The sequence below is a fragment of the Salvia miltiorrhiza genome, chromosome 1, assembly GCF_028751815.1.
Source record: "Salvia miltiorrhiza cultivar Shanhuang (shh) chromosome 1, IMPLAD_Smil_shh, whole genome shotgun sequence".
Lineage (NCBI taxonomy): Eukaryota > Viridiplantae > Streptophyta > Magnoliopsida > Lamiales > Lamiaceae > Salvia > Salvia miltiorrhiza.
Genome location: NC_080387.1, coordinates 59,195,618 through 59,214,890, shown reverse-complemented (window position 1 = coordinate 59,214,890; position 19,273 = coordinate 59,195,618). Strand labels below are relative to the sequence as shown.

The following is a 19,273-nucleotide window of genomic DNA, read 5'->3' as shown; positions in this document are numbered from 1 at the left end:
GAATATTACTCTCCGTCCCAACGAAAGTGGTGCGCTTCTTTTGGACACGGAATTTAAAAAGAATAAGATTGTAGTGTAAAAATGTGTAAAGGTGTGTCGAGCCACATTATTTATAGTATAAAATTATTACCAAAAAAGGAAATGCACCACTTTCATTGGGACAGCTCAAAAAGGAATACGCACCGCTTTCGTTGAGACAGAAGAATTACTAGTTTTTTCTTATTTGATTATTACCTCAACATATGTTTATTTATTGAAACAATAATCTTAATTTCACAAAATAATTTAAATATAGCTCGAAGCCTCGAATAACAATTTCTAACAAAAAATCTGACTACGATATCCACAAATCAACAATCTTGTTAAATGTATAAACACGAACACGGACAGATACCATGAAGCCAGATATAAATGAAACAATTTGCAATTTCAGGATATAAAATAAACTGAATTTGAGATTATAAACCAAACAAGTCTTAAATTCAAGACATAAAATACATTAATTAATCTCCAATCGAAATAGCCACAAATATCCCGTCTGAGAATCTGAAATATCACATAATGCACAACTATATCATGTTGGTTAACAACGTTCAACCATAAACAACCATTGATACAACTTGTGAATCAATTGAAAGGTAGAAACAATAATCTCAGATAGACTAATAACTTTAAGACATGAACAGTAATCCACCACAAAATTTGTGCCACTTCAATCAAGAAAAGGGGTCCTTAACTAAAACATCACAAAAACAAACGCTCTTATGATAATATTCAAGATCGCAAAAAACTAAAATAAGTAAAATCCTATTGAACTTATTTCTTCTTTCCAGCCTTTGCAGCATCTCCAGCCTTCGTCTGCACAATGATGTTAAACCATAGTTAGCATAGTCAGCGAATTGTAGCAACAACAAGTTTTATGGACGAAGGTCGAGATCGGAGTTTTATCAAGTTAGGGAAGTGAACTCAAAACTTTGGAAGGTCAATCACATGGCGTAAGGACAATCATACCTTCTTGACACCACGGATCTTCTTGGCTCTGTTCTTGCGTTCTTTCATCTGCTTCCTCGACTTCTCAATCTTGGTGTCCAGGCCATTCTGAATCCCAAAAGATGTAAAGTTAGATACTGGAACATGACTTGTTTCCAATACAAACAAAGAAACGAACAGCCTGTTAAGGAAGACTTATATTTTGATTTTGTATCGATTTTACATGTTTGAAAATGAGAAGAAAATTCTTAAAATGTGTTTATTCTGTATATTGAAACAGTAAAAATTGGAAAGATAGCATGTAGAAATTAAAAATACAAGCTGTGAAGAATTTTAAGGAATTGCATCCGGTGCCATTGCAAAAGCAGGTTCAAAAATCAAAGATAGCAATAAAATATAATACTACTAAACACCCACAAGATATGGCCTAACTGACAATGCTAACACTATTACCAAAACAGTTCCCAAATCAATATAAAGAAATATATGCATAAAAAGCAGTAATAAAACAGAAAAATTACCCTGATTAGCCTGTATTTTGGCTCGTATTTCTTAGCGTTTTCTACAGAATCATAAATCAAACCAAATCCTGTGGATTTGCCACCACCAAAGTGAGTCCTGAACTTGAAAACGAAGATGGCATTCGGATCTTTGACCTCATACATCTTGGACAACTTCTCCTTCAGTTCAGCCTTCAATAAAACAGAGCGAATGAGACGATCAAACAAACTTGCTATACGTTATTGTTCCGAAATAGCGTCGTGTTGTTAAAAAATCTATTAATTCTCATGTTCCATTAACATACTCCTCAACATCAGAATATGAACTGAAACACTACTACAATTCAATCGAGTTGCTATCGTTTCCACGCACCTACATTCGTTAAAAAACTTATTTTCTCCTTAACAGTTTCAAGGTAAACAAACAAACTATGCGAACAACTTTCCCCTAACCACACAACAGCCTACCGTACTATAAGTTCTCTAACATCTAAAAACACTAAAAAACATCTAATTTACAGAAAAATAATGAAGGTAAAACAATAATGTAAACAGAAAAATCAGACCTTGGAAACATTAGGTCTTCCTGGATGCAACACATCGATGATGAATTGCTTCCTCGAGAGGAGGCGATTTGTCATGAACTTTCTTGTTCTGATTGTGACCGCCTTGTCCGCCATTTTACTGCAGAATATTGCAAAAAGAGGTTCGAATCTCTCGATTAACTGGTAAACGACTGCAAATTGAGGCGGATAGGAGTGTTCAAATCGCAAAGTCGTTTAATAGTGGCGTTATATAACCTAGGGTTTTGTAAGTCAAGAGAAAATTATAATGGGCTTATTTGGGCCCAATTCTATTATGTCCAAGCTAATCCGATGTCTACCAAAGCGGATGCTGAGGCCCAATTAATCAAATAAAGTATCAAAGCCCACTTTGGTTCTCGCTCTAATTCTCTGGAGAACAAGAGAAATTATTACTAGTACTTTTTTTATTTGACTCGTAATCAATAATTTTTTATTTTTATTTTAAATTATTATTATTATTATTATTATTATTATTATTATTATTATTATTATTATTATTATTATTATTATTATTATTATTATTATTTGCGTTCCACCAAAAAGATATGAATATTTATAACTTCAAAGTTCAAAATACAAGCTCGAGTTCTCGTCAAATTTTTGCATGTTAAATTTTCACTACATCATATTGGTATCTTATGCCTGGAGATTTAAGAAATGCAATGATGATAAATATTAATCAACAATTACAATTTCGTTTATGATCGTAAAATGCAATAGAGGCAATAGGTTTTATTGTTGGACCTATCGAATTTTACAAAAATAAAATAAAATGACAGGAACCTATTTGTATATTTGAACCGCCTACATTTTAGTTGCAACATCCTTTACAAGATTTGTTAGAACTGAAAGACATATGGATTAGTAAGATATATTTGATATATATTCTAATAATAGGCGTGTATATTTTTCTATAAGAATATGAATATATTTCTTTTGTCATACACACGTTAGATATGTAAACTCACAAAAATTCAAGAGAGAAAATACTTAGGGCACTATGAAATTCAATCGGAGATTTCCCAGCTTTCGATGATTGAATTGTGCATCGGGAATTGTTTCTGCATCGAATCTGCAATATACGTAGATATCATAGTAATAGATTCGACTGCATGAATTGCTAGAATAATTGCTACAAGATTGTTCATAACAAGTAAGTTATTCTAATTGTTATGTATTTGTAATCTCTACACACGTAATCAATTATAAATCTAGATCTTATCATTGATTGTATTTTTCGCTGAGGATCATTAATAGATGTCAAGGATTACCATTACCAACAAGAACATATGTAGTGGAAGTACATATGGAGTGGAGTCTTAAAGAATTAGTACTCTCTTTTATCTCCAAAAACTTGACTCCTCTTTAGTCGTCTTAACTGTATTGATCAATTTTATTATAAATTAAGAAAGATCGTTATGATTTTTTCACTTTATCATGAAACACATTTAACGGATTAAATATTAATTTTTTAAATTTCACATCAAAACGAAATTGATAAACTTAGGTGAAATAGAATGAGTACAAAATAAAAGCCAAATGGCCGAAATACCCACGTCCTCAAATGATAACTTACTATGGAATTCCAATAGCAATAAAAATAAAAATAAAAAATAAAGATTGTCTATTTAATAGTCAACTTCTAAAATTAATATTAAGCTCATAAATTGTGTAGTGATTCATGATTTATCATTTACTAGTAGTTGCATAATGCAATGCAATAAATATTTTTATAGTATTTCCTTTTAATTATATTTAAAATAAGTACAACTCAATTATTATATAAAAAAAACAAAAAATAAAAATAAAAATATAATTTTAGTTGAATATAGAAGAAAATAAAAAAGAAAAGTAAAAATAAAAATTAAAAATAATTAGAAAATGGACTTATTTAAAAAAGATGAGAGATGAGATATATCCTTTAAATTTTAATCTTTTAAAAAATACACTTTTTAATTACATTTTAAATTCAATACTTACATAAAATATGTCAAATCAAAACTCTTGTTGTGATTTTTCATTTGATATGCATATCAAAAGTTTTACAATTAGTCAAATTTCATAAATTTAGAAAATAAATAAAATATAAAAATTAAAGATAAAAAAAGAAAAAATATATATAATATATAAATAACCTCCATTTTAATTTTGATCACAAAATTACCATTAAATTTTAGAATTAATTTGAAAACTAATTTTACATTGAAAATTATAATTTTAAGATACTATAAACTAGCATATGCATCCAGTGCAATGCACGAGAAATATTTTTATATTTTATATTTATATAAAATTGATATCAACTTAATTATCACATTCATAAATATAATAAAAAATTAATTTTAATTGAATTTATTTGAGTTGAAAACAAAATTCACGATAATAAAAATTGATATTATGAAAAGGCACAAATAAAAATATAAAATAATTGAAAATAAATTTATTCAACAAAAGATGAGAAATGGTAGTTTTTTTTTTTTTAAAGTTTACTCTTTACATAAATAACTTTATATTTTAAATTAAATATTTATATAAAATAATATCAAATTAAAAATTTTATGGTGCTCTTTAATTTAATATGTATATTGAATATTTTATTAATTAGTCGAATTTTACAGTATTAAAAAGAAATTAAAAAATATAAGAAGATAAAAAAGAAAAAAAAAATATTGCTATATAATTTACAAATAAACCTTTAATTTTATTAAAATTATTAAATTGTCATTGAATTTTAAAAATAATTCAAAATTAATTTCAAATTGAAATTTTGGGTTTTTAATAGTATGAATTTGTTAAATTTTCATTTCTTGAAAAATTTCCTATTTCGATATTAATATGTTTAAAAGGCAGAAATCTCAAACAAGCTACCAATTTACAAAATTGAACAACTGAAGATGATATCTCTGCTTCAGTGCCACTCTCCCACAATTTTCAACTTATCTTCTTCATTTTCTTCTCCACGAATTCCTCCAATTTACTGCTCAAAGCTCTCTTCGCTTTTGAAGAATTCCCCCAAAATCAGAAGCCAAACAACCCTTAGGAGGAGCGAGTTTGGCGATGGAGTCGACCCAGTTCAAGAACCGTCCTTCTTCGACGAAAACGGCGTCGTACAGGACATGGATGGCTATCTCAATTATCTCTCCCTCGAGTATGAATCCGTCTGGGACACCAAGCCTTCTTGGTAAACCCTAATTTCCCCCCTTTTCTCTCACAATACTAAACCGGGCCATTTCATTTCTTTTTTCGTGTTACTCGTTTTTATTTTTTTGAAAAAATTTTCATTTTTCATTTGTGCTTGGTATTTGATAGCTTATTCTGCAATTAGTATGTAGTATTAGTCTGAAAACTATTGGAATTATTGCAATTTTATTCATCCATATGACTACCGGAAAAATGGCATGTATGAACCATAGTCATGAGATGTATAGGATACTTAGTGATAGTTATTATTCATAAACTTATGATATCTGCATTTGCAACCAGAATCAAATCTGTTGCGCAAGACAAAATATTAAGAATAATCTTAAAAAAAGAAAAAAGAAAGTGAAATTGTAACATTCCAACAACAACAATAATAATAATTATTATTATAATAATAATAATAATATAAACGCTTCCCTCCAACCAACCAATAGTCGGGGGTTCGAGTCACCACGGGGAAATGAGTAACCATATTAATGAAAGCAAATGAATACCTTAATGATTGGCAGTTACCAAGCAAAATTTGCTGTTGACTCGAGTTATTTTAACCACAAGTTTTGTAGCTTAGCCGAATTCTTTTCCCTTTGTTAGAGTGATAGATCATGATTTGAATCCTAATCCACGTCTAAAAGAAAGGCTTTGTAGGACTCGTGATGTTTATTTTTTCCCTTAATGTTTTTGGACAGCTTTAGTTGCTTCAACATCTCAGCTTTACCACTAAATGTGTTTTTACCACTAGTTAAGCTTATATGAAGTAGTGTGGCCATTGGAGCTCATTATCGATGCATAAATATTTATGGACAAACTCTTTAGAATAATCTTAAATATCAAATGAATATTTTGACAAACATTTATTCTAAATTTTCCTGTCAAATAAGTTTATTCTAATTCTGTGTAACAGCATTATGATCTATCAAATTTGTACAACACCATCAAATATTCCCATTTTCTTACCATTATGTACCGGATGAAAACTATGGGCACGACAGGCAACTTCCTGCTTCATGTGTTAAATTAGTCGTGGGGTCATGAATCATTGGCTATGAAATATCTTGATGTTTTTATTATGGTAAATATCAGTTTATGTCCCAACGGTTCGCGACTCCTTAGGATCTTATTAAATCTTTTGGGGAAACATTAAGGTTGTGTTTGACCCTTTTCCACGGACTGTATAGCATATTTTTCTTTAGGATAAGTTATAGTTTATGGCATGAGCATTGGACTGAGATTAGATAATGGCCTAACCTCAGAATTTGCAAAAAAAAAAAAAAATCCATGGACTTCTGAGGAATTTGCAAATATGGAACATGACAAAAAAATTGATATGAAAAATATGAGCTGGAAGAGAATGTATTGACATCGAACATCCTGATTTATGTCGACTTCTTTCAGGTGCCAGCCGTGGACAATTCTACTGACCGGAACTGGAATAATTACAGGCAGCTGGCTAATTTTGAACTCGATCGTGGTTACTTCAATTGCAGCAATCCTAATTTGTTTGTGGTGGTACATATTTCTCTACTCTTATCCAAAGGTATGAAGACCTCAATATTTCTGTTTCGATTGACATTGATTCTGTTAGCTTTCATAGATCTAGAGTAGAACTATACTTGAATTCATGATAATCGTGTGCGACTCCTCGTAGGGGGCGCTTATTGTGAGTGATGAGATGGATCGATAAAAATAATCCAAGCTAATATACCATTTATTTTGATGGATTGTTTACTTTTGAACTTGTTTGACCATCTTATTCTTCAAATATTCAATCTATCCTATCACCTAAAGTAAGAGCCCCTAAAACAACGAGGCTCCTCAGATCGATTGATCCATCAGCTTTACTAAAGGAAAAACGCTTTGTTCTGTGTCGTCAGGCATATTCGGATATGATCACAGAGCGACGGAATAAGGTAACAAGCGGTCAGGAGGACACATATGGGATGCAAACAGGACGACAAAGCTGAAGCTCAAGGCCAAGGGGAAAAATCTGCAGTAACTATGTTAGGTTGATTATGTACGAGACTCGACCTTCACAAGTATGTTAATATATGTTCTCGAGCAATTTGTGATGAACAATATTTGATCTTATATTAAATTTATTTCTTAGAAAACCCGCGTATAACAGATTACTAGAAAATTTGGAAATTTGATGTCAACTAATCCGATTCTTGAAATGCTGTTTTGTTGAAAAAGGGAAAAAATAGTGGAAAATAACCTTGTATGCGTTTCGATAAATTCTACATGCTTCCTTGCACACTTTCAGATTTATTTTCCCGTTATACTTTTATCCACTTAGTGATAAATTTAATGTTTATCAAAACTATTTCGTAATTTAATATCGCTAACAACATTAAAATTTATAGAAGAACCATGTTTTAATAACGACACGTTACACAATGAAAATTACTCTTAATACGATTAAATAAAAACTGAGGCCAAAATCATCAAATTCCGCAATACGCACTGAGGAATGAAGACACAACAGCCATATAGTTAAAATACATGTGTTTCATTACAATTTTTCCGTTTACACCTTTCTTTTGAATTGAATCCGAGACCTCTTCCTTTCACATAGCTCCGTCTTTACACTTCTTCTAACACATACTAAACTTAGTCGTCCTTGGGTGCAGCCATCAGTAGAAGCCTCTCCTCAGATTGTTTCCCTCCAGACATCATCTCCTCTTCCGCTAGCAGCGACTGCAGATCACTACCGTTGGCCAGGCTGTTGAACTCAACGGCTTTCGAAGGCATTGTTGGATAGCGCCGTTGGGCAAAAGTCATTAGCCTTTTGATAGATTGTAAGTACTTACGGGTAGTCTCATCGTTCATGATGTGCGCCACACTGTTGGTGTAGATCTTCTCACGTGCAGAACGTTCGTGGATGCCAACCATAGTGACTCCAATGGGCCAAGGAGCATTACCGATGGCCATTTTGATGTAGTGATCCATTGCAGCTAGGTAGTCCCGTTTCATACAGCACTTGACAACAATCATCAATGCTTGACGGATATCATCAGGAAGAACCTAGAAACGAGAAAAATTATGCATCAGTTTAATCAATGTCATTTTGGTGTACAGAATTACGCAACTACTTTTTGCAGCAGTGAAGCTGACTTAGAGAATAATTCAGGCTTTTCTTTCGACCACATAGGTTAAAACTTGCAAAAAAACATATTTTGCCTCAGAAACAAAACATGGACTGCCTAACAACTGCTGCATGAGAACATATGCTTTATCTTTGTGTAGCTGCAAGTGAAAACTGTTAAATGTAATGGTAGATTAAGCAATACAAGTTGACAACAGGTTTTTCTTTAGTCACCTAGACGGCTAACACCCTACCGCCAAACATGCAACTGCATTCATTTTTCCACTCCCGTAGATAAACTGAGAAATCAATCCCGGCCATAAATAAGAACTCAAATGCATAAAAAGATAGATCAAGTCTTGTCCCATCTTAATCAGCTTTGCCTCTATTCATCACAATAGCACATGATCATGATGATATTTTACAAATTTGTTGATGAAAAGAAGCAATCCATGTATGTGTAAAGAGTTTAGAGATAGTAAAAAATTATCATGCCTACACTGTTTTCTGCCGGTCTACATTGTTTGTTTGCAGTGATATTTGCAGGCAGAAAAATATAATTATTTAATAAGGTAAGCAAAGTCTTTTATGTGTGTACCTACATCCTGTCATGCTTATGTGCCTCTACTACTACTTTGCCTTCTCATACTAATCTACAAACAGGGACAACAGTAGTAGCATTGAATTTACCTATCAAGGTTGAAAATAGCTAGCAAATATTGACCATATTCATTCGCATAAAATCACAATCCAGTTATAAACTTTTGATTCATCAATTGAAGCTAACTCCAACACGTACTCGCCCTAGATTAATCATTCACTATTTCCCTCAACACTTAAACAAACCATAATTTCAAATGACAAATGTATATAAACAGAGCATATCATTCAATCATGAACCTAAAATCAGATGAGGAAAAAAGAAGAAGAAGAAGAAGAAAAAAATACTCAACCACAAGAACTCACCTTTTTTCTGCAGAACTTGAACAATGGAGTCAAATACCGAGCACATTGCTTAAAGGTCGCCACCATAGACTTCCCTTTGGCGGTCCTCTTTTCCGTCTCGCTCATCTCATCAAGCTCCTGATTCCACTCATTCAACAACTTCTTGAAAAACACCAGAATCTTATCCTCATCGCACAACTCATCAAAATTCGCCTTCATTCTCTTAATATCCTTGTCGTGATCAACCCCGGATGATGCCCCATCGCCGCTGAGATCCTTATCTCCATCTCCACCATCCTCATCCTCACCTGCATCCTCCCTCCTCGACTTCCTCTTTCTATCACTCACAATCCCCGACTTCTGCCGCTTCTTCAGCTCCACAATATCCCGCAGGAAATCATTCGTCTGCCCTTCCGTCATATCATCGTCGACCTCGAACAGGCCAGTCTTTAGCACGTACTTCAGGCGGTCGAGCCTCGCCTCGTCGTCTTCTCCGAAGAGCGTCACAGGCTGTTTCAGGAACCGGAGGCGGCGGACCACTTCCTGCTTCGGTAGATTGAGATTGTCGATGTTCTGCTCCTCGACCAGGGATTTAGAGGAGGACGATTCGGGCTTGGACTTCGCGTTTTCGGTGTTCGAATTAGGGTCTGACGATGATTTCGGATCCTTACTCTGATGATCTTGCTGCAGCTGCTTCTGGCGGAGGGATTTGGCCTCGGCTTCGCGTTTCTCCTCCTCCCGCAGCCGCTGGAGGCGTTTCTGCTCGATTTCCGATCGCTTGAAAAACTTCTTTCCGCCGACGTCCTGCGCCAAACTTTCCCGTTTCTTCATCAATTCCTGCTTCAGAATATCCATGATTTTGACTCGAGTTTCGCGACGATTCCTTCGTTTTCAAAAGTGCGTCGGTGAATTGCGGATTGGGGATTTGGGGCTAGGGTTTTTTTTTTTTTTTTTTTTTTTCTGGTTTGGGGTACTGCGGCGAGTTTCCCGAATTTGGCTTTGTTGAAGAAGGGTATTTTCGTCAATAAGAAGCGGTCTAAATCCGGTTCTCGCTATGGATTTGTACTTGGGAATATTTTTTGTTTAGTATTATATACTAACACTTAAAATTGGTCCATATTTTATTGAATAAAATTGATTTTACTCAGGAATACATATTTTATAGGTTGACTTGTTTGATAGAATTTGCCATAATAGGAAGTAACTTCATTCATTATGTACTATGATATTAACTGAAAATTGTTTACTTTGTATTCACTTGCTTATGTAATTTTAAATTGTAAATTACTTAATTATTTCTTTTTGAAGGAACTATTTAATTATTTCTAAAAGTTGTAAAATGGAAACTTTGAATTTAGGCTATTTAAAAGATATTTGTGTCCCATTCTCAAAAAAAAAAAGATATTTATTTGTATCCCCGGTTGAGGTAAGCTGGGATTCGAGTCAGCTACATTTTCTATCCTTGGTGGTTATTTTTGCCCTTTTTATACATTTCCACTTCTGCCCTAGTTGATCGGTCAAGAAAATTAAAGATTAAATTAAATCGTCCATCGGCGAGGGAGAGCGACGGAGAATGACGACGATTCGAAGGTTTTGCTGCAACGATCTCCTCCGATTCGCATCGGTGAACCTCGACCATCTCACTGAAACAGTTAGTTCTCTCTATCATAGTTTAATTTAATGGAATTTGTTTGGCGTTAGCTGGCATAACTGCAAGAGTTGATGCCGTTCCGTCCCCAATTATTGATATTATTTGTTGTGAATTGAAATTTGCAGTTCAACATGTCGTTCTATATGACCTATTTGGCGCGGTGGCCGGATTATTTCCACGTTGCCGACGCTCCTGGAAACCGAGTTATGGGCTATAGTAAGTGCCCATCTGTAGTGTATTAATTTCTTGGTTTGAGATGCCATTATTATATGCCTTGATCATATTGTGACTGTGTTAGCCTAGTTTTATGTTCAATCTTGAGAGGTAAATTTCTTGTGTCTATGGCTATTTGGCATGTCTCAATTCCATGTTGATTGTTATGGAAATTGCGATTATAAGCATAGCTCAAGAAGTCGAAACTTCATAACTGGCAGTTGATTGTTTGTTTGTGCTTATTTTGAAATTCATGATTGCCAATTCTATGGGATTGCTACTATTTTGTACTGGTTCCGAGTGCTGCTATACAAGCGATAGGATATTACTGATTTCTACTATCTGAAGAAAATTGTGCCAATCAAGTCACTCTGGGGACACCTAGATAGCTATACAGCAAAATATAGCGAAGTAGTGGAAATGTCTGGTGCCAACAGGTTCTGTGTGTGAATTCTTTATGCTCTTATCATCTAGAGTTTTAGGTTTGCTTCAATATTGTCTTTTCCTTTGAAGTGTGAATGTAATACTTGGATTATACAGTTATGGGCAAGGTTGAGGGACAAGGAGAGTCATGGCATGGTCATGTCACTGCCGTAACTGTAGCTCCTGAATACCGGAGGCAACAATTGGCGAAGAAACTCATGAACCTACTTGAGGACATCAGCGACAAAATGTAAGATCATATACTTTTGAGTCATGCAACTATACCTTCTTAGGGCTTAGAATGTCTTTAGCTGAGCTTATTTAAAATATGTTATTAGCTCTATTCACTGTATTAGGGGCTTATAATATGTCAGTTATTGAGATATATTTCTGACAGTTTTGTAATATAAGTAAACCATATTGAAACATTTTGAAGATGAAAAAGAAATTATTTAAGGACTTGCTACTTTTTATATAGGCTATCGAGGTCCTAAGATATTTTCTGAAGCTTAAAAAAAGACCATTTCCAAAATGATCAATAAGACACCATCAATAGATATTCTATAAGGTGTCAAACATAGCTTAAAAATTTAGCAAAGCTCCACCATCCCTAGAAAGTTAGAAGAATTTCAAGGATTTTGGAACGCTAGAATGCAAAAATGGGTCTGATTGCAATTTCCAAAGTTGTTTTCTCTTGCAGAGAATGTTCTAGTTTTATTCTCTATCACAGGTCTTTATGTCCTAGACCCTTTTCTCTCTTCCCTTTTTGCTGATCTGTTTATGTTCTTCAAACTTTGGTTAGAGTATTTCCAGCTATGATTTTACTTTGAGCTCTTTTTTCCACGTGCTTTTCCTTTTAATTCTTGTTCTCAGTTTGACAGTTAAAAAATTACTTATTTATGTTGGAAATTTTTATTCAGGTCCTAGTTGAAGTTTTGGAGCATTCTCTCACTTTTTTTATATGTTTTCTTACATTTGTTCTTTGTTGGGGACTGAAAGTGTACTTTGTTTTAGTATTTTACCATTTTTATGAAACTGAAGCATAAAATTATGATATGTGCATTGTGACTTGCTCCATGGTTCCTAATTATTAGTGTGGTGTCAAACCATATGAGTGTCTATGCTTGTACTATAGTTCAGCTGATGCAAATGGAACTTATCTTTCTGCTTGTAATTGAGTTGTACATGTGCATCATTTCATACTTTCTTGATTACTTCTATACATCTCTCAGTGTGAATACTTAATTATGAATCTGGCCGCTAAGAAGTTTGTGAAAAATCTCTTTTCCATGCGAACACTAAATTTTGTTAGTTTTTTGTCATTCGAGTCTATATGCTAAAGCAAGCTTAATTTTTGAAGTGACAAAGCTTATTTTGTGGATCTTTTTGTGAGAGCTTCAAATACACCTGCCATCAAGATGTATGAGAAGGTATGTCAGAATAACTTTCACTTATTGGATTTTCCCTACATCATTGGTTAAAATATTTTGTTGAAGCATGTGGATAATCTTTATTTGTATTCACATTAGCTATGGTAGTCATTTTTGTTGCTTTTTTCTTCAGCTTGACTACGTTGTTTATAGACGTGTACTTCGGTATTACTCTGGAGAGGAAGATGGTTTAGGTCAGTTGCAATGCATGACTCTGAGAAGGTTATTTGTGTTTGGCATCTTTTTATCAGTGTTTCTGATTTCCCTTCTTTACTTTCAAGATATGAGGAAGGCTTTATCAAGAGACGTGGAAAAGAAGTCTATTATTCCTCTCAAACGGCCGATCACTCCAGATGAACTGGAATATGATTAGTTCCAGATTTTCTAATCAGGAGGAACATATCTGCATAAAGCACCAGCCATTTGTATAATTAGGATAAACCTGAATTTCTTTCTAGAAACTTGACCTCTTTATTTGAACCCATTGATTTGAATTTTTTTATGGTAGAGAATGAGTTTTAAACATATAGCCACATGTCTTTTGGTTCATATCATGAATCCTTCGTTGCTGCATCGAACCTGTTTCATTTTTTCTATTCTAGTTTTATATTACTTCTGTTGTTTCACAAATTAGATCCATACGGGTACACGATGTAAAGCATAAAGTGTTTAATATTATGAATATGACTGATATAATAGATCCAAGTCCTAATGTAATAGGAAAAGTGGGAAAGAAAATTTGAAGTACGTAATGGGGTAGGTGACAATGTCCATAGAAACTCCAGAGAACTAAATAGTTCATTATTGATTGGCTTTGCAATCTTGTTTTAGGTCATCATTCACAGGATTTGTTCGGGTCACTCTCCTGGGAAGCTAGACTATTTTTTCAAACAATACTTTGTCTATGTGGGAGTCTATAGCGCCTTCATGACAATAGGCAGTGTAATAGAAACTTCTAGCAATATTAAAAAAGCTTTGCTTGGTAGCAGAAGTCATATCGTCCGAGGTTTTGGGGAAAACTAATTTCACTAGTTCTTGCATGCCTGCTTCTGTTTGAAAAGTTGTCCCAGTTACCAATCGACTTGTACACCCTTGGGCATCATACACCTGCTTGGATGGGGATGTATTATTTTAGTAAAATTGCTCAGAGGGAAATCTTGAGTAATTTGAAGTGTCTAACCTTTCGATTCTGGAATAGGCGAAGTTGGTGGCATACTTTGCTGGTCACCTCCAAGAGCTGCTGATATTTTGGATGGGAAAATGATGATTCGTCTAATCCGGAGCTCAAATGTAGCGTGTGTATAAGAAGCCGTGCTTCTGCTTCTCCCTGGTGACCTCCTCCTTCCCATGTCTTTAGCCATTTTTGCCACTGAGTATATTATGTAGGGTGCAAATAAATTTAAATTCTATTTTGATATGGAACATAATTTTGATTGGTATGTAAGTTGTGGAGTTACCGCATTAGACAACTGTTGACTTATGCCTCTGCCTTGTGCTACCAGTGTTATAGCGTTGATTAGAACGTCGACCAATCTGCTTCTCGGCTTATATCTGTTAATTGATATATATAGGTATTTTCTATTATTTTGAAAGTATTCGTGAAAGTTTAGTTGCATGTATGAAAATTAAGTTGAGAGACATGTTCCCACCTTCCTCCATTTCGGTTATTGATGGTGCTGCCGTTTTCAAATTCATTGACAAACTCTCTCTTTTGTTCATTGGAGAGTTGTTGGGATGCGATTGTCTCGACTAAAATTATTGTTGTAGCCCAAGCCAGCCGCTCACCTGATTTTCTGGCTCGAATGCAGTAGAGGCTGCTATGTAGTAAGCTAGGAGAAGGCTTCTTTCGCTCAACCCAAACTCCCCTAGATTGCAATCGGTATACCATCTACAACCATGAAAGAAGGATTAATTTAGGGATTTATTACATTTTGATTAGTCCAAAATGTGAGCTTACTTTTGCATGCTCTTCCACTCTAACTGATGTACAGACTGGCAATGTTTGTAGTCTAATTTTGCCAGCTCAAGGTATGTGTTGGAGTTGACATATAACATCCTGTGAATGAATAACAAGATGATTAGTATTCCATGAGTGGACAGAGTCTTGTGAAATGAAAGGATGGAGAATAAATTAATTACCTGTACAAAGTCTTTCCAATCCAAACATCATCATCACCCCCATATTGTTCTAGGAAGAATCGTGCTTCCAGTCGTGGTAGACTGGCGTAGAACGGCACATCCAATGCATATCCCACCTATTACTCCTCATCACCAGCTTTTGAGAATTAGATATAGATGAAGTGATGACATAGAGTAGAACTATGAGTACCTCGGCAGGAAGGTCTTTGGAAATGATCCATTTGTCTACTATAGCATTAGTAAGTCTTTTATGATGCAAGAAGTTGGCTGAGAAGTTTCTGGCGTCGAGGAGTATGTGTTCTTGAGGGAACATGAGCTGAGAAGCTCTGTACAAGTTGTATACTCCTGTAACAGCGTGCCCCATCTGCCCTGCCATACACCAGAATTCTCCACCTTTCTCGAATGCTTTGAAAGCATCTGTTTAAATTCATTCAGAGAGAGAGAGAGAGAGTTCATACACAACATACAAATGTTAGTATTTATATAGATAGGAGATGGAACATTGTATTGTATGTGTACCTATAGAAATATCGTAGCCGTGCAGCCTTAAAAGCCTGAATCCCATGGAGGTGTCATCACTATCCTTGATATTTGTATATCTTGCCCACGAAATTCCTTCATTTGTCCAGTATCTGAAAGTATCTCATTCATATCAAATTACTAGATATGGATATAATGCCATAGTTTGTATTTCCAAATTGGTGATATATCAAGCAAATATCGGAAAATATAAATTAAAAAAAAATTGTCATTCATTGATTATAATAGTGTTACCTGTAAACATAGTCGAGGCATTCTCCAATTTCAACCTGAAAATACCTAGAAATTCCTAACCTCTGCAAGCGATCTACAGCCCAGAGATGCTCAAACATATCGACAGGGTATGTGCTTGGAACTAAAATGTATATGTATTAATCAGATAAAAGAAAAATGGAAGAGAAAATGATGGTATAAAAGAGTACCTCCGCCGTTGAATTTGTTGACAGGCTTGAGCAGATAGTCGAGGCATAACTCATCCTTGGTGTGTTGGAGAGCGTAGGCGGTGGACGACGGCGACGAAAGAAACGAACCCTCGGATCGTAAAGTCAATAGTTTTTCCCAGTCAAGGCCTTCCATGCCTTCCAAGCTGAAGAGCAGTGATGTGGGCTCTTTGTGCAGTAAATCCATTGGTATCTCTTTAAGTTTTGAATCTCTCTTTGCATAAATATTTTTGATGCATGGAGAATCATCTGAGATTTCTATTCCAAGCTTTTTGGCTAAATCAATGAGTGATGGCAATGCGACTTCGAATCCTACAAGCATCAGCTCCTCATCTTCGTTATCAAGTTTCTCAATATTCTCCCTAATAAACTTTAGCCCTGTACATGCAGTGAGGAAGTTAAAATTATTATTTCAGTGGGTTTGATTAATAATAATTCTAAATAATATGTATAACTAAAATAAATAAAACTTGATTCACATTATCAAACCAAACAATTCAAACTACTATCATTCAAATTTGATTAATTTCGAACTTGTTTGACCACCTTATTATTCAAATATTCAATTTTATATTTTATCAATCTATTTTATCACTCAAAGTAAGAGCATCCGCATCGACTGACTCATGCGATTGGCTTGAGTTAGCCAAACTGATGAGTCAGCCGATCAAATGAGGGTGACTCGAGCCTTGACTCATTCGGACGAGTCAAGCTCAACGGCCAAAATTTTTAATGCGTGTATTACACACGCCCCATTAAAAAAAATTGAAAATCTGTTGCCAACGGTTACAAACGGGTCTTTAGCTATTTTTTTCTTCTACAAATACCTATTAATCCAACACAATTTTCACATCAAAAAATCTAACTTTTCTTCTTAATTTCATCTATTCTCTCTAAAGTTTTTCTCACAAATAGATCCCAACAACCCGCAAGAGGCTATCCAGGAGAAGAATCGACTCAAGCGCGAGGCAATGTATATGAAAATTATTTTCATGAATACGTCGAAAATGACATCGGAGCAACAAGAAATACATGTGCAACCGGTGATTGAAATTCTAGCACGAAGGGGAGTCGAGAATGATTGATTTTCATTTTTTAAATTATGTAATTTTAATTTATGTAATTTAATCTTATGTATTTTAAATTTTAATAATTTAAATTAACTCAAATTTCAAAAATCAAAAGTAATTCATATAAATCGACATAATGAGCCAGTTCAATGCAACACATAACTCATAAGTGGACTCAGAATATGATGAATTAACTCAACCAATGTGGATGCTCTAATTAAATGCCCCTGGTAGTTTGAGCTTTGAGCTAGAATAATTAATTAAATCATATTAAAACAGGTCCACTATAATTAATGAATTTTAAATTTAAACTCAACTCTTTAGATGAAGATAAATTAAATAAAAACATTAAATAACAACAGCATACACTGATATTTTGAAAGCTTAAATTGTTGAGTCTATTCGTCCAAAAGTCGAAAAATCAAGTGATTAAGTAGTTTCTCTTCCATAACCGATCAAACTCAGAGGAAATTAGGTGTGATGAATTATTCATGATCAAGTGATTTTCATTGTCTCATGGGCCTTAAATTTAATTACTTGATTTCTACTTACATAAACAGAGGTTTGCAAGTGGTTTTGCATAAATAGTAAAATGAGATGATGGTGAAGGATTATTTGTGTTGAAATGATAAAAAGGGATATAACCTTTTTCGCATTTGTGAGGATGAAGTTTCCAAGTGGTGAGTGCGACTACACATGCTAAAGTATTGAGTATTCGGTCGTAGAGAACAAATTTGCGATCTCCCCACGACCCATCGTCCAACTGGTTATCCGAAATCCAGTCTAGGCTCGTCGGAAACTGTGGCCCGCCGCTGCCACCGATGTCTTCCACCAGCGCCACCCATGCTGTGTCGTAAGCTGACACGCTTACCTCGCCGTCGTCCATGTCTCGGAACATCCACCTAATCATTTCCTTCATCTTCTCCGATTCAACCTCCTTTTCATACATATAGTGTTTGGATAAGATTAAGAATCTGGTTGTTTTAGATGTAATTCTCAAATAAAAGTTGATATCTACATTACATAAATCATCTAAAACTCACTGGATTTGAGTCCCAAGTTCGACCTGATGCTGCAACTGCGACTACCCGACTTCTGCCAATCCCATCTACGCATTTCATGTTTCCTATAGTATTAATTATTTATATTTAACTTCGATCTTTATATGCCTTCACTTTTTTTGAGTGATCATAAATTTAAATATTACATGCCAGGGCTGTAACTACAACATATATCACATTTTAACTTTTTTTTTTTTGAATTAGAATATTCCACTAATTTTGAATGTTGTATTTGCAAAGAATAAAAGATAATATTGTAAGTAGAAGAACATATAAATATAGATAAAATGGTTGTATTAAGTAAATATAGATATGATATTACTCTGTGCCTCTGTGGTACCATAACTACTTCCACTCCCAACCTTTGCATTGAATCGCAGAATGGGGGAGGGATAAACACCTGCACCAATTAACTTCCGTTGTTAGCAACCGCCAAATAAGGAATGCAACAAGAGATAGAGAGTATATGATACAGGTTGTTAGCGGAATGCGGAATCCGGTGGCGTTGGACGCAAATGACATGTCTGATTCAATACTAATACTGATTTTAGAGAAATAATATGGACAAGAGATGGGTTGCATGGAAGATAGGGCTACGTTTATTTATAGGTGATTTCGGTGGGATATTAGGGTGTTTGCCTGAGCTTATCAGCTCTTTAAAACAGCTTAATTATAAGCTCCTTCAAAGTGTGCCTAAATATGATTCAAAATTATCTCTTTAGTTTATAAACTCAATTATCCAAACACTATGACAATTTATAAGTTATTAAAAAACTACATCTTATAAGTTATTGAAACATCTTATAAGCTCCAAGAACTTATAAGCTCTTTAAAATAAGCTTAGTCAAACACCCTCTAAGTTCTCATTACATTATTTCATTATTAATAGGGATGGTTTTCATTGCTTAAAAAAAGAAAAATAGGGATGGTTTTTATATTTAAAAATCTTGACATGTGGTCACATAGGGTGCGGTTATATAGTGAGAACCACACTTATCGTGAGA

General features: G+C 34.3%; 5 protein-coding genes across 5 annotated transcripts; 2 read left to right on the top strand and 3 right to left on the bottom strand.

The window, feature by feature from the left end:
• Positions 1–631: 631 nt before the first annotated feature.
• Positions 632–2,292, bottom strand: LOC130999273 (40S ribosomal protein S24-1-like). Its single transcript, XM_057924781.1, has 4 exons — positions 2,057–2,292; positions 1,512–1,682; positions 1,012–1,098; positions 632–858 (listed from the first exon to the last, which is right to left on the bottom strand). Exons 1-4 carry the CDS (start codon positions 2,168–2,170, stop codon positions 817–819), a joined length of 414 nt encoding a protein of 137 aa, XP_057780764.1. The 5' UTR covers positions 2,171–2,292; the 3' UTR covers positions 632–816.
• Positions 2,293–4,881: 2,589 nt separating this feature from the next.
• On the top strand, positions 4,882–7,383 carry LOC130999263 (uncharacterized). The gene is made up of 3 exons (XM_057924774.1): positions 4,882–5,255; positions 6,668–6,809; positions 7,147–7,383. The coding sequence occupies exons 1-3, from the start codon at positions 4,969–4,971 to the stop codon at positions 7,234–7,236; spliced, it is 519 nt and encodes a 172-aa protein (XP_057780757.1). The 5' UTR covers positions 4,882–4,968; the 3' UTR covers positions 7,237–7,383.
• A 330-nt stretch (positions 7,384–7,713) lies between these two features.
• On the bottom strand, positions 7,714–10,157 carry LOC130999243 (uncharacterized). The gene is made up of 2 exons (XM_057924758.1): positions 9,324–10,157; positions 7,714–8,296 (listed from the first exon to the last, which is right to left on the bottom strand). Exons 1-2 carry the CDS (start codon positions 10,155–10,157, stop codon positions 7,883–7,885), a joined length of 1,248 nt encoding a protein of 415 aa, XP_057780741.1. The 3' UTR covers positions 7,714–7,882.
• Positions 10,158–10,563: 406 nt separating this feature from the next.
• Positions 10,564–13,592, top strand: LOC130999253 (N-terminal acetyltransferase B complex catalytic subunit NAA20). Its single transcript, XM_057924767.1, has 6 exons — positions 10,564–10,953; positions 11,079–11,169; positions 11,707–11,839; positions 12,950–13,019; positions 13,153–13,213; positions 13,301–13,592. The coding sequence occupies exons 1-6, from the start codon at positions 10,876–10,878 to the stop codon at positions 13,390–13,392; spliced, it is 525 nt and encodes a 174-aa protein (XP_057780750.1). The 5' UTR covers positions 10,564–10,875; the 3' UTR covers positions 13,393–13,592.
• A 196-nt stretch (positions 13,593–13,788) lies between these two features.
• Positions 13,789–18,982, bottom strand: LOC130999236 (ent-8-alpha-hydroxylabd-13-en-15-yl diphosphate synthase CPS4, chloroplastic-like). Its single transcript, XM_057924748.1, is given in 15 exon segments — positions 13,789–14,126; positions 14,200–14,388; positions 14,477–14,570; positions 14,669–14,804; positions 14,807–14,907; positions 14,977–15,075; positions 15,159–15,274; positions 15,349–15,575; positions 15,678–15,790; positions 15,933–16,053; positions 16,121–16,516; positions 17,854–18,145; positions 18,252–18,334; positions 18,592–18,669; positions 18,743–18,982. Coding segments are annotated over 15 exon segments (2,388 nt in total). The 5' UTR covers positions 18,852–18,982; the 3' UTR covers positions 13,789–13,892.
• Positions 18,983–19,273: the final 291 nt, after the last annotated feature.